The sequence below is a fragment of the Macaca fascicularis genome, chromosome 1 (genome assembly GCF_037993035.2).
Source record: "Macaca fascicularis isolate 582-1 chromosome 1, T2T-MFA8v1.1".
Taxonomy (NCBI): domain Eukaryota; kingdom Metazoa; phylum Chordata; class Mammalia; order Primates; family Cercopithecidae; genus Macaca; species Macaca fascicularis.
Window position 1 is genome coordinate 36,394,723 of NC_088375.1, and position 14,731 is coordinate 36,409,453.

Genomic DNA, 14,731 nt, shown 5'->3' on the forward strand with positions numbered 1-14,731 from the left:
ATAGGTGATAGATACAGATTTCAGATTATTTAGTGTGTTGAAGGGTGACTGGATAAAATTTAACTGACAAATTAGTGTCCACAAAACATCAAGAAATTAGAAATCCATAAGAAAAAGACAACCCAAAAGAAAAAATGGACAGAAACATTTATTACATAGAAATATAAATGTTTAAACGGATTACTAATCAAGGAAATAAAAATTAAGACACAGAGAGATACCATTTTATACAGAAGATTGACAAAATTGAGATTGATAATACCAATTGTTAGCACAAATGTGGGTCAGCAGAAGCTTATATACCATCAGTGGGAGTGTGAATTGATAATAGCTTTGAAAAATAATGTGACACCATCTTGTAAAGTTGAATATTAATATACTTTAGCATTTGGCAGTTTTGCTCCTAGGCGTGTCTATATATCCTGAAGAAATTTTGTACATGTGTGCTGGGAAATGTGTATAAGAATGTCTGTAGCAACATGGTTGGAGGTGGGATGGGAGTAATTCAAAAGTCTATCAAATAAAATGAATGAGTTAATTGTAAAATAGTCACACATTAGCTTGTTCTCATTATAAGGAATTACAGCGGCATTTAACAGCTTGGATAAGTCTTAGAAACAAAATAGACAAAGCAACCACAGAAGACCATATTTTTAAATTTTATTTAATAAATGCTTATAAGTATAAATAAATGCATATTTTAAAATTTTATTTAATAAATGCTTATAAGTGACTTAGTATGTACTAGACACTTTTCTTTTTTTTTTTTGAGACGGAATCTCGCCCTGTCACCCAGGCTGGAGTGCAGTGGCACGATCTCGGCTCACTATAAGCTCTGCCTCCCAGGTTCACACCATTCTTCTGCCTTAGGCTCCCGTACTAGGCACTTTTCTGACATTACAAATACTATTATTTAATCCACATATACATTAAAATATGATTTTTAAAGCTCAAAAATAGGCAAAAGAAGGAATACAGACAGATGTCTGGGGAAAAAATGAGGTTCAGGGTAGTGATTACTTCTGGACAGGAAGCAAGGAGATGCAGTAGAGAAGGAACATACAGATAGATACAACAGTATTGATGAAGTCGTAGTTCTTTTTTAAAGTAGTATTTACCCCAACATATGAAAATATTAACATGTAACCAATAAAGTTAATGGATATTTTACATTAATTTTTCATATTAACTCTTCAAAATCTTGTCTGTTTTATATTCAAATACATCTCAATTCAGAATACACACACGAAACAGTAATTACATGTGGCAAGTGGTTATATTGGACAGCACAGTCTAGTACAGGTGAGTTGTCATCTGAGTTTAATGATAGGATGGAAGAATGGCAAGAACTGGCACATTAGTACCCCGCTCAAATCCCACTTCTTTCTTGAAGCTTTCTCTGATCCCATCAGCAAGGAATGACTTTTTTTTGCACAGAATTTTTATGAAACTCCTCTTTAAGCTTTTCTGTGCTACTTTTATATATCTTTTATTGCTGTTATTGATGTACCTATGCCAACATCTCCATGCCATTTCTTCGAGGAATCTTTTAGTTCTCCTTAGGGATGTTGTAGTCATAAGTTGACTGGTCTTTCACAAGTGTTTATTATATTGTTTGATAACAACAGGTGTCACATATGTTGATAATTTTTTCTTAGGAGCGGGATCTCACCGTGTTGCCCAGACTGGTCTTAAATTCTTGGGCTCAAGCAGTCCGCCCACCTAGCCTCCTGAAGTGCTGAGATTACAGGCGTGAGCCACCGTTCCCAGCAATAATTTTTGTGAAATCACGATTCTCACACAAATATGAAATGAATATGTGTCAGAATTTTCATTTAAATTATTAAATTTATAAGGGAATCAAAAATATGTCAAGGGTGAATTCAAAGTAACACTCATATGCAATCAGGAATGCTGAAGTAAATTTACAAATAGTTGCAAAATTGGTCAACATAAGTCAACATTCATTAGATCCCACTGGACATAATTCTTTGGCATGTTTATGAACAATAATTTTTATTACCAGTTTTCAACAGCTGTGCAGAGTTGTGAAATAACTCAGAAGAACCAAACGGATGTACTGGAGACAAGATACCCAGGAATCTTTTTTTTTCCCCCAATCTCAAAGTTTTTCACAATTTTCCTGACACATAAAAACTTTTATGTGTATCAAATATTACATTAAAAATAAAGTAAAGAATAAAATAAGTGTACTATTCTATGTTTCTCTTCTAAGGTGTGTGTTGAAGGGAGAACAAGGATGTTATCTTGAGGAGTGGGATCAGATTTGAAGGAAGAGTTGCTTAGATTTTGTTTTATAAGTAGGGGAGATTTAAACATGTGTATTGGGCCAGGTGCAGTGACTCGTGCCTGTAATCCTAGCACTTTGGGAGGCTGAGGCGTGTGGATCACTTGAGACCAGGAGTTCGAGACCAGCCTGGCCAACATGGTGAAACCCGTCTCTACTAAAAATGCAAAAACTAACCAGGCATGGTTGTGCATGCCTGTAATCCCAGCTACTCGGGTAGCTGAGGCACGAGAATCACTTGAACCCAGAAGGCAGAGGTTGCAGTGAGCCAAGATCGCGCCACTGCATTCCAGCCTTTGACAGAGCAAGACTCTGTCTTGGGGGGGAAAAATGATTTAAAAAAAAAATGATTAAAAAAAATGTGTATATTGACTCTGGGAAAGGAGCCAGTAGGGGTGAATGATAGTAGAGGCAACAGTGGTTGTCTGGAAGGAGGCAGCAATGATTGCATTCAAAATTACAATTGAGATTTGGGAAGAAGACAGGGATTCTTCTTCCTCTGAGATTGGACAAAGTGGGAAGAACCTCAGCTTCATTTGGAACCTCAGATTCATTTGGAGTCATAGGGAAATAAAGTTAAGGTTATCTAAAGAAAAAAAGAACGATAGGTGACTTAAAGAATACTGTAAATATTTACTGAGTGGAAAATGAATGATACTAGGATGAATAAAAAGATTGCCATGCCAACCTTTTATGTTAAACACCTATCGTCAAAACATTGCACAAGATTTTCTTTCTCTTGGAGTGCAAGATAGAGCAACTGCCTTAAATGAGTTTGCAGTCTTGAATAGATAAGATATAAATGTTAAAAAAAAAAAAACTTAAATAATGAGATTTTGAAGTCACAAAGGTCATTACGTGAATAGTATGCACAGATAATGTATGATTTTTAAACAGAATATAAGTAATTTTTTTTTAATTGGGCTATAAGTGAAACATCTGAGATCCAACTCTGTCACTAACAGGTTGTATGGCATTAGACACGTCCCTTTACCATCTATATATTTCAGGTTCTTCATCTCTAAAAGGAGAGGATTAGACTAGACAGTGTCTGAATTCCTTTCTTGGAATCTGTGAGAAAACTAGAGAATCTTGACACTGAATTAGATAAGCAAAATATAAGATTTGGATAGGCAGAGATAAGTCTAGAAAACATTTAAGGTATAAGAAAAAGCTGAGTAAAAACAGGGTTTATTTAGAAGGCAGTGGGTATGTCATTTTGGTTGCATTTACCCTGAGAGTTCGTGAACATGAAGTAATAGGGTAAAAGTAGGAAAGTATGTTTTTCTTTAATCTCCAGCTATAGTTGTCTAATACATTTCACATGTGCATTGTGAACTCTCCAGAAATAATCCTAAATAAGTGACCTTTCATGTTAAGGACTAGTACAACCAAATTTTAGAGGATGTGTTATTTTTGTTGGTGCAAAGAGCATGGAGGGTAAGAAATAGTTAACTTCAATTTGTAGTCACATGAACCCTTTCAGAAATTCATTTGTTGATCTTTAAAATGTAAAACATTTCTACCAGATTGAGATAATTTTCAAAGTAGTTAAGACTCAAATGATAGTTATCAACCCAAGGCAAGAGAGTATAAAACAAATATTAAATAATTTCCCTATGTCAGGCAGTGGCTGGGCTGCTGGCTAAATTAATATCTTCAAGTTGTAACACACCTTGGAAAATGGATGCTTGTATAGGTTTTAAATCTGAGGTTCTGAGTTTAAAATAACTCTCCATTATGAAACTAGTCAGAGGCAGAGCCAATTGAAGAACTCAGCTCGTTTCCATTAATTCCCATATGTGCTGGGGTTTCTAACTCTAGCCTCAAACTATACTTGAAAATGAAATCAGGCCAGGCGCGGTGGCTCAAGCCTGTAATCCCAGCACTTTGGGAGGCCGAGACGGGCGGATCACGAGGTCAGCAGATCGAAACCATCCTGGCTAACACGGTGAAACCCCATCTCTACTAAAAAAAAAATACAGAAAACTAGCCTGGTGAGGTGGCGGGCGCCTGTAGTTCCAGCTACTCGGGAGGCTGAGGCAGGAGAATGGCGTAAACCCGGGAGGCGGAGCTTGCAGTGAGCTGAGATCCAGCCACTGCACTCCAGCCTGGCCTACAGAGCGAGACTCCATCTCAAAAAAAAAAAAAAAAGAAAAGAAAATGAAATCACAAGAAGACATTTACAAAATAGCATATTATTACAAAAAATTGGTGTATGTCTGACCCCAACTGTATGGAAAGCTAGACCCCAGTAACCATATGTTACCGAGGCTTCAGTGTATTAATAGCAATATATTTTAAATGTGGCATACGTGGAATATATCTATAAACAACCTTTTCTCCTCTTTTCTTTGTCATAGTCTCCCAAGCTACAACTAAGAAAACATTTATCTCATTTTGTTTCAGGTATCTATTTGTCAGATTTAACATACATTGATTCAGCATACCCATCAACTGGCAGCATTCTAGAAAATGAGCAGAGATCAAATTTAATGAATAATATCCTTCGAATAATTTCTGATTTACAACAGTCTTGTGAATATGGTAAGTTTCTGGGGGATAATGCCTAGCCATTAACATTGCTGTAATTCCAGTGATTTATTTACACACATTGATGATACTTTTCACACAGCAGGGGACATCAATTTCTTATTTCCATTCTAACATAAAGGAAAATAATGCTTGTTTTATTTTGCCATTTAGTACGTAGCATCCTGTTTAAGATCTTGCTTTTAAGAATTTAAGTATTTAATATTTAAAATTTTTATTTTTATATTTTGCTTTTCTGCTATTTTACAGCAACTTTCTCACAGCACAAGGACACTATTTAATATTACTACCTCACAGCTATTTGGCCCTTTATAGTTGACAAAGTCATTTTCTATTATCTCATTTGATCTCCCTGATCTGTTATGTAAATCATTCTTACAGCTTTCAATTAGGAAAGTTTAGCTGAGACCCTTGATCTTCGTGACAGTTGACCAACTTTCTTGAGTCAGATTATCGAGTAAATAACCAATTTTCGCCCAATGTGTATTTTATGGAATGACAAATATAGAAACAGCCACATAAGCCCAAATGATGAGAAAGGACTTTTTTTTTTTTTTTTTTTTTTTATGTTTAGATACTTCCAGTTTGATAGGGAATAAAGTTAGGCTGTTAATACGTAATTTTTATGGGTTAAAAAACTGAGTTTTACATTATATGATTACTTCAAGTGAATTTATCTTAAAGCTAACTTTTACTTCATGCATCTGTACTTTTTAGAAAACCTCAAAAACTTCCTAAAACTATCTGTGTGGAGATAGAATCTTACTGAAAGTTAAATCAAATAATTCCTTATTTTGTCCTTTTCTCAATATTTTAAACATAGCATCAAGTTGCGTTGTTAAATTAATCTTGCTTGAGACTTATAAGGGGAGGAGATAAACCATATTTATAAATGGGAACCAGGTTTCTTTAAAAGAAAAATAACTGCCTTCACCTCTTCTGTTTAGTTTAGAATAGTTCCTGATCTTTTTCTATGAAATTTCTCAAATATATGGGACTTTATAATTGGAACTACTAAAAAAAAAATCTAGACAAACAGTATGCAACTGTAATTTTCTAAATTACCTTCAGTTTCAATTAAAGTTTATCTCAGTAATGTCCTTCTAGAGTTAATTTAAATTTTGCTGCCATGCGGCCTTAATTTACCTTTAAGTTATTTTCAGCTTAATTTTTAAAGTTCTGGTTAAGATGTGCTTTATCAGATAATTATTTATCACCTTTTGCCTAGATATTCCCATGTTGCCTCATGTCCAAAAATATCTGAACTCCGTTCAATATATAGAAGAACTACAAAAATTTGTGGAAGACGATAATTACAAGTAGGTTGGATCTTCAAAAGTGGTTTGTATAACTTTGTCCTGTCCTCCACCTTTCTATCCCTATGTATTTAAACATCTAAATCCTACATGGTACCATACAAAGGCCTAATCCAGTGGTAGGTTTATAGCAGTAAAGATACTAACATGTATTACTTTTTAGTCACTTGTTATGATTGAGCCAATATACAAATACCTCATCTGTTCTTTTTAATATTTTTATCTCTGTTTGTAGAGAGCTAACGTTTGATAGTTCTAATTTAAATTTCTTCTTTTCCCCCATATTCAATCATTGAATCCTTACAGAATTTATCTTTTAATAGACAGAAAAATTAGTGAAACTTTTTAAAATAGAAAAATTACTGCTTAATGCTAATTATTGACACATCATTGTTTGTTTTTAATTGTTTTTGCGGATTGGGAGACTACTGGTCCATCTTCTCTCTGGAGAAGAGACATTTCTCCAATGTAGCACCACACTTATCCTTTTCTCTATATTATAGCAAGTTCTTTGTTAAAGATTTTTGAGGCCGGGCACAGTGGGGCACAATGACTCACACCTGTAATCCCAGCACTTTGGGAGGCCGAGGCAGGTGGATCACTTGAGGTCGGGAGTTCGAGACCAGCCTGGCCAATATAGTGAAACACTGTCTGTACTAAAAATACAAAATTAGCCAGGCATGGTGGTGCATGCCTGTAATCCCAGCTACTTGGGAGGCTGAGGCAGGAGAATCACTAGAACCCAGGAGGCAGAGGTTGCAGTGAGCCGAGAGTGCACCATTGCACTCCAGCCTGGGCAAAAAGAGCAAAACTCCATCTCAAAAAAAAAAAAAAAAAAAAAAAGATTGTTTGAAATCACTTTTAAAATAGCTGATATCCATTTTTATCTCATTTTTATCTCCTTATATCCACAGTACTTCCCAAAGATGGGAGAGGAAATTTTTAAATTATTAACCTTTTCGTCTTTTATTGATATACTTTACATCATAACTGCTGGGATTTTTTTTTTTTAAGGTGGGAGGATAAAGAGCTTATTTCTCTTGAAGTTTGTCACTTTTCTTTTAGCTTCATTTGTTACTTTGTTTAAAAAGTTTACTTAGCTTTATTATCCCAGTTGTTTCCAAGCTTTCAAATTGAATTTTGCACTTTCACAAATATTTTTTCCAATAAAAGGTCATGTTTCAAAAATTTATCAAAGTAAAAGACTAGATTATTTTTCAATGTTAATGCATTACATAGAAATTTTTTTTGTCTTCCTTTGGTAATGATTATTAACTTCCTTGTTCCAGATTTTGACAATTTTAAAAAATTTTTGTAGAACAGAATTAGTCCCAGTAAATGGCTGTAGAAATTCTGGAAAACATCTAGGAATAATTTTTCTAAATGCATCTAAAATTTTACTAATGTTTGAAAATGCATTTATTACCATCTTTTCTCTCACACCATAATGTCAACACTTTATATTTCTGTACCAATTTTTATTCTACAAAAAGTTTCTACGTGGTTACTTACTTGAAAATGTGTAAAGTCAATGAAAAAGCTTTTTAAGGCTGGAGTTGTTCACAAATCTGTTGCCCTGGGTTGTAAGTTTTTCAAGTTCGATGGTCTGTGTCTTATACTTACCACTATTTTTCCCTTCTCTCTAATTACTGACATAGAACTCATGCCTAGTAAATACTTAAGTTTTGTCCAGTGAGGTGTAGAACAGATATCTTAAAATTCAAAATGTGAGTAAGTAGCTATTAGATATTTATCTGGCTCAAGAAACTTACTGAATTTAAAAGAATTTAAAGTTTATTAGATTGAAGTAAAATCTAAGAAAATTTTGCGCAATTTTTATAGAGGATGGCAAATTTTTTGTGACTACTGTAAAATTATAATACAGTATTTATTAAAGCTAGTTTTTACTTTGCTAAAAGGGTAGACTTAGCCAGTGAAGCCACGAAGTAGTTCCGACATTCTATAAACTGACATATCATATAGTGCCTTCATTTTTGTAGGAAAACTGATACTATTATACTGATTTTTGTTTTCATGAGGAGCTAGAACCAGAGCAGCCCTTCCATTACATTGACAGATATTTACTAAGGTTTTGTTATAGGCCAGTTACTGTGCTAGTTGCTGGGATTATAAAAATAAGATACTGTTCTTGCCCTCAAGAAGCTCAGTCTCATGTAAGATACATCCGCAAAACAGATGATTATAAGACATTTCAAACAGTACTATAATAAAAATATGCCAAGGATGCTGTGGAAACATAGGTAAGTGGGGGGACCTAACCCAGATTTTCATAGGAAAACTAAAAAGAAGGGAAATACAAACAGCTTCAGGAGACAGCGTCATCTGAGGCTGAATCTTAACAGGTGAGTAGGAGTTAGTCCCACGTGAAGGGTGAGGAAAAGCATGCTGGGGAATGGAATGATCAAAGGAATGGGATGAGAAACAGTGTCTTTGCATGAGGAACGATGAGTCATTTGATGTTATTGGAACATCATACGGGACTTAGAGAAGACATTGTTTTTCTTTTCCTTTTCCTTTTTTTTTTTTTTTTTTTTGGAGACGGAATTTCACTCTGTTTCCCAGTTTGGAGGGCAGGGCAGTGGTGCGATCTCAGCTCACTGCAACCTCCACCCCACCGGGTTCAAGTGATTCTTCTGCCTCAGCCTCCCGAGTAGCTGGGATTACAGGTGCCCACCATCATGCCTGGCTAATTTGTGTATTTTTAGTAGAGATGGGGTTTCACTATGTTGGCCAGGCTGATCTTGAACTCCTGACCTCAGATGATCCACCCGCTTCAGCCTCCCAAAGTGCTAGGATTACAGGCGTGAGCCACCACATCCAGCTGACAGATGATTTTTCTAAAAATGCAGTGTGTTTGTTGCATAAGCCTAATAATTTAGTGTGTATGAAGAATAGAGCATTTTAAGATGTCATTAAAATTATTAGAAAAAATTAAAAGAAAACATTTTGTTAGAAAAAAATGCCTTTTATGATGAAAAATTTGTAAATAGAAATGGCATGTCACTTACAAAAGGTCTATTTTGGGCAACTTGATCTACATAGGCAGCCAGTATAGATATTACAAATTACATGTCTTTTGATCAGGATGAAAATTTTTCTGGTTTTTATTTTAATACTGAACATATCTTTTCTTAATGAATCAGCATCTCTCTTATTATGTGGTGCTTTGACGATGTTGTAAGCAGCTGGCACTCAGACTAGCCTTCAGTGCTTTTTAAAGATGCTTCTACTTTTTATATTGCTGTCAGTTTCTAGCTGCTACCAATAGCAGTGTGATTCGCCCAATAAGCTCCCTTTCTTTCCCTTTCTATGTTGGTGTCGTTGGGAAATGGTAGTTATTTCATTTACTACTTTTCTTTCATCCACTAGACTGTAAGCTTCAGAAGGATGGGCATACCGCGTCTGCCGTAATCTCTGTTATATTCCAGTTCTGAGCACAGTGCCCAATACAGGTGTTCAGTAAATACTTGTCCAATGAATGAATGCAGTATAGTTTGTAGCCTAAATAATTAAACATTTTCATAAAAAGAGAAAAGAGTCTGGTTAATCATTTATTCAACATATGCATTTTATATTATCAAATAACTGGAATATAATTAATAAGAACTTACAGTAGATTTGTTTATCATTATAAATGCCATTTGTATTGTGCAATTTTAAAATTTTAGTAGAATACTAAACAGTTTTTATTAAATTTCAGACAGACTCAGCAATATTAGGCTTCATGTATCATATCAAAGCATTTTCTACAACTACTTTAGTGTCCTATTTTCTGAAATAGCTTCCACTGATAGAAATCATGATCTCTTTCACTGTGAAACTCAGAACTGGACATATTATCCTAAATGGAACTTAAGTACCAAATAATAAACTCTGACTTAGGACAGGAACTTATTAGAAATTTTCCAAACAACCTTTTTATTTGTGTAGATCTTTCTTTTGAAGAGTTTTGTCAGCTGGTTTGTTAGATGGTTAGTTTTAAATAAGGTGTTTTTAGAAATAATTTGCATAATATATTTAATAATACATATGAAAGTTTCTGAATCAAGTGTCAGGTATCAGTGTAAGCTCTAAGTTGAATCATCATTTAGTCATTCATCAAGTATCTTTAAATGTGTTCCATGGTTTGGCAACTTTGGGGTAACTGGGGGAGATTTTTGTGTTTTTAAATACAACTTTTTAATATATTGTCCCTTCCTAATATTTCCTAGAATAACCATAAGATCAGCTTTGTATGAAAGAGATAAGAGACTTAACATCTTAATTAAAAATTGCCCTTGGCCAGGCTTGGTGGCTCATGCCTGTAATCCCAGCACTTGGGGAGGCCAAGGTGGAAGGATCACTTGAGCCCACGAGTTTGAGGCTTAAGTGAGATTCCCTGTCTCTTAAAAAGAAGAAGATTGCTCTTGAAGAAAAATATATAGGTCAGATTATTTCATAAAAATGTTTTTAGTTTTTTTGTGAGAAAATACACAACTTTAATCTTATTTTGTCAAATGTTAATCATTGTATGTATTTTGTCTTTTTAAAATTCAGGCTTTCATTAAAGATAGAACCAGGGACGAGCACCCCACGTTCTGCTGCTTCCAGAGAAGATTTAGTAGGTCAGTACATAGTTTTCTCTTGTTACCAAATCTAAATCAGATAACCTAATAAGGAAGAATATACTCCAAAGTAAATAAAAATTTCGTACTTCTTATACTGCATGTAAAATTTATTTTGATATTAAAGTCCTTTCTGGGTTTTTTTTTTTTTCTTTTTAAATTTAAAAGTTGCTGGCCGGGCTCCATGGCTCACACCTGTAATAATCCCAGCTCTTTGGGAGGCCAAGGCGGGCGGATCATGAGGTCAGGAGATCGAGACCATCCTGGCTAACACGGTGAAACCCTGCCTCTACTAAAAAAACACACACAAAAAAATACAAAAAAATTAGCCGGGCGTGGTGGCAGACGCCTGTAGTAGCAGCTGCTTAGGAGACTGAGGCAGGAGAATGGTGTGAACCCAGGAGGCAGAGCTTGCAATGAGCCGAGATCATGCCACTGCTCTCCAGCCTGGGCGACAGAGCGAGACTCCATCTCAAAAAAAAAGAAAAAGGTTGCTATAGTTTGTCAGTAGCGTACAAACAAATATGCTACGTAATCAAGGAAAATAGATAGATACAAGAGATGGAAAATAATAGATAAGTAGTTATGAATATTCATTTTTAATTAAGAATGCACTGTCCTGGGCAATGAAGGTTGATTACACTAGAAATTTCTGTGGTCTAATGGGAAAGTCTGCTAATTTGAATAATTATAGAAGTCAATTTTAGTGGCATAATTTTTTCAAATGTTCACTTTAATATAAAAATCATAGTTCCTTACTTTACCTGTTACATTATAACGGGGATATTATGCATATACCACAAGTAATTTCTTAAAAAACATAAAATTGTCATTATTTAAGAAATCCCTGATAGGTACCTTTTTTAAATTCCCAATATAGGCCTTCGCGCTAAGTTTCATGTATATTCTAAAAATATTTGACAGCTAATCTAATAAGATGTGAAGAAGTGAAGAAACAAACCATGACAATATCTATGGGGAAGAATATTCCAAGCAGAAAAAACACTGCAGTTTAAATTTCTTAAATTTGCTTTTCTTTTTATTCTTAAAGTGCTGTTTTGTTCTTTCATAATATTCTATTATTTATTCCCATAAGCCTGAACAGTGTCGGTATAGATTTAATTTCTAATTTGAGTGTTTGACCTACCCGACACATTCTTTATCTAAGAGGAAGTTGAAACTAGGAGTAAAGAAGTAATGTGTAAAATTAAAAGAGCAGTGAACCTAGGACTCAGAAGACCTGGGTGTTTAGTCCAGATTTTGTCTGTGATGTGAAAGCTAGTCTATTCTAATTCTGCTTCTTCCTATGTAAATGGAGAAAATATTTACACTGCCTCTACTTAGTATAACTAAGATAAAAGTTAATGGATTTTGTATGGTTTGGGATTTTGTGTTTTAGGACTTAGAATATATTTCTCATCTTCAAGTCAATGAAATAGAACTAACATCAGTACTATCTCAAAATTTGAACCACATTTAGTATTTTATATCAGGGATTGAAAAATAAAGTAATCATTTGAAAATCTGTTTAAATTTAACCCTTAGGTCCTGAAGTAGGAGCATCTCCACAGAGTGGACGAAAAAGTGTGGCAGCTGAAGGAGCCTTGCTCCCACAGACACCACCATCCCCTCGGAATCTGATTCCACATGGACACAGGAAGTGCCATAGCTTGGGTTATAAGTCAGCATTTTTAATTTTATCTTTCAAATTTTTAAATTGTTTATAATTGAATTTATTGTCTATTTATTAGTTCAGTAGAAAATGGTACCCTTGAATAGTTTTCTTTTTTCTTAATAGCCGTTTTCTGATTCAGTAAAATGTCTTATTTGCCTAAAAGCGTTTATTTCTTACTTTACCTGAATTTGGAAATGGGATTTTGTCAACAATGCATTTATATTTGGGGACTATACATGAACATTACAGAGGGCCATCATAAATAAAATCAGGATAGCAATATAACTTTTTAAAAAAATTATAACCTTTATATCAAGACAGTCACTGTCTTAACCAAAATGTCAAAAGTGACAGCTGTAAAAATTATTTTCTTTATTCCTAAATATAAAGAAAACTGACCTTTTGTTTAGCTTCATTAGTTTTGCAGTATATTGTTTTTTCAAAATGGGGACACATGTTCACTTTTGCCATGATTTCTCTGGAAATTTAATAACCGTTCTCCAAAAGTGAATGTGGAAACAATTTTTTTAATAGACATGAGGCTCAAAATGAAATTATTTTAAAATATGCTCTAATTATATAGATAGATATGGCCAGGTTTCCTAAAACATTTTCCCTGAACTGTTCATTTGAGGCTTTTATGGTAAGATCTGAGTATGACAGTTAGCAGGTAAATCTTTTATGTCCTAAATCTTTATATAAAGAGCAGTTTTTAAATTAGTAACAATAATAAAAGATATGACTTTTTTTTCTCTTTGTTTCCAGTTTCATTCATAAAATGAACACCGCAGAATTTAAGAGTGCAACATTTCCAAATGCAGGGCCAAGACATCTGTTAGATGATAGCGTCATGGAGCCCCATGCGCCATCTCGAGGCCAAGCTGAAAGTTCTACTCTTTCTAGTGGAATATCAATAGGTGAGAAATACTTCTCTGAGAGGGTTGTAATTTAACATTAAATAAAAATGTTAACAAAACTTGACTGGAAAAAAACCCCACCACACATAGAGAAAATTTGGTTAGAAAACAAAGTAGCAGTTAAATACAGGATGAAGTTAATAATTTGTAATGATTTTAAAAGTGCTTGCTGTTTTTAACTCCAGAAGGGGAAGCATTTGAAGAAGGTGGAAAAAGAACATATGGACTGGTTGAATTAGTTAACTGCATGTGATTTGAATATGGGGAGGAGGAAGAGTGTGGAGTTAAGGATGACTTCAGGCTATTTGGGTTAAACAAGCATAATAATTAGATGATGATGCTATTACCAAGGTAGAGAAGACAGAGTAATCTGTGGGCAGTGAAGTGTTTGTGAAGGGGGACTGAATTTGGGGAATCAGTTCTGTTTTGGACATGTTTAGTCCCTATGGAGATGTCAGGTAGGTTGCTGAATATATGAATCTGGAGCTCAGAGGGTTAAGGTCAGGTCTGAAGATATATGAGAGGTAGCATATTTATAAGCCATGATTGGTTGAGGGTACCTAAAGAGAGAGTGTACATAAATAAGAAAACATTCTCACATTTAGAAGTCTGATTATTTTTTAAATGAAGGATGGGTCATCAAAGGAAACTAAAAAAGAGAGATCAATGAAGTAGGGGGAAAAAAACAAAAGCCCAGTAGATGAAGTATCTCAAGGAGGAGGAAAGTACTGAATGTGTGAATATCAAATGCAAAAAAAGAGAGCTAAGATGAGAACAGGGAATTGACGGAGGTGATTTGGCAAAATAAAAGTCATTGGTGACCTTGGTAAGAGTTGCTTCATGGAAGTGTCAGGGCAAGGCCTGGTTTGGAGTAGATTTGAAAATGAGAGGTGAGGAAACAGAAATAGCTAATGTGAAGAAGAGCAGAAAATTGGGACCATATTAGAAAGGGATGTGAGATTAAGAGAGGGATTTGTTTTTACTTCCTAAACTTTTAATTTTTGAGTCTTCTAGATGAACATTATTTCTTTTTACAATTAGAAATTATTCATACAGGCCGGGGCAGGGTGGCTCACGCCTGTAATCCCAGCACTTTGGGAGTCCCAGATGGGCAGATCTCTTGAGGTCAGGAGTTTAAAATGAGCCTGGCCAACATGGCAAAACCCCATCTCTACTAAAAATACAAAAATCATTGGGGTGTAATAGTGCATGCCTGTAATCCCAGCTACTTAGGATGCTGAGGCACAGGAATCATTATTTCAGAGCTCTCCATTACCATTCAGCAGTTGTTTATTCTGATAGTCCCCTTTTTATATAAAAATGCAAGTGAATAAATG

At 34.7% G+C, this 14,731-nt stretch overlaps 1 protein-coding gene across 13 annotated transcripts in view; it reads left to right on the plus strand.

Moving 5' to 3' along the window:
* The window catches only part of RALGPS2 (Ral GEF with PH domain and SH3 binding motif 2), a 204,131-nt gene that overhangs the window by 156,368 nt on the left and 33,032 nt on the right, over positions 1-14,731 (plus strand). For all 13 annotated transcript variants that reach the window (XM_065530848.2, XM_005540098.4, XM_045393254.2 and 10 more), the window contains 5 exons: positions 4,718-4,855; positions 6,090-6,180; positions 10,735-10,802; positions 12,348-12,483; positions 13,243-13,394. In XM_065530848.2, coding sequence (XP_065386920.1) covers positions 4,718-4,855; positions 6,090-6,180; positions 10,735-10,802; positions 12,348-12,483; positions 13,243-13,394 — 585 coding nt within the window. The remainder of the gene's footprint in view (positions 1-4,717; positions 4,856-6,089; positions 6,181-10,734; positions 10,803-12,347; positions 12,484-13,242; positions 13,395-14,731) is intronic.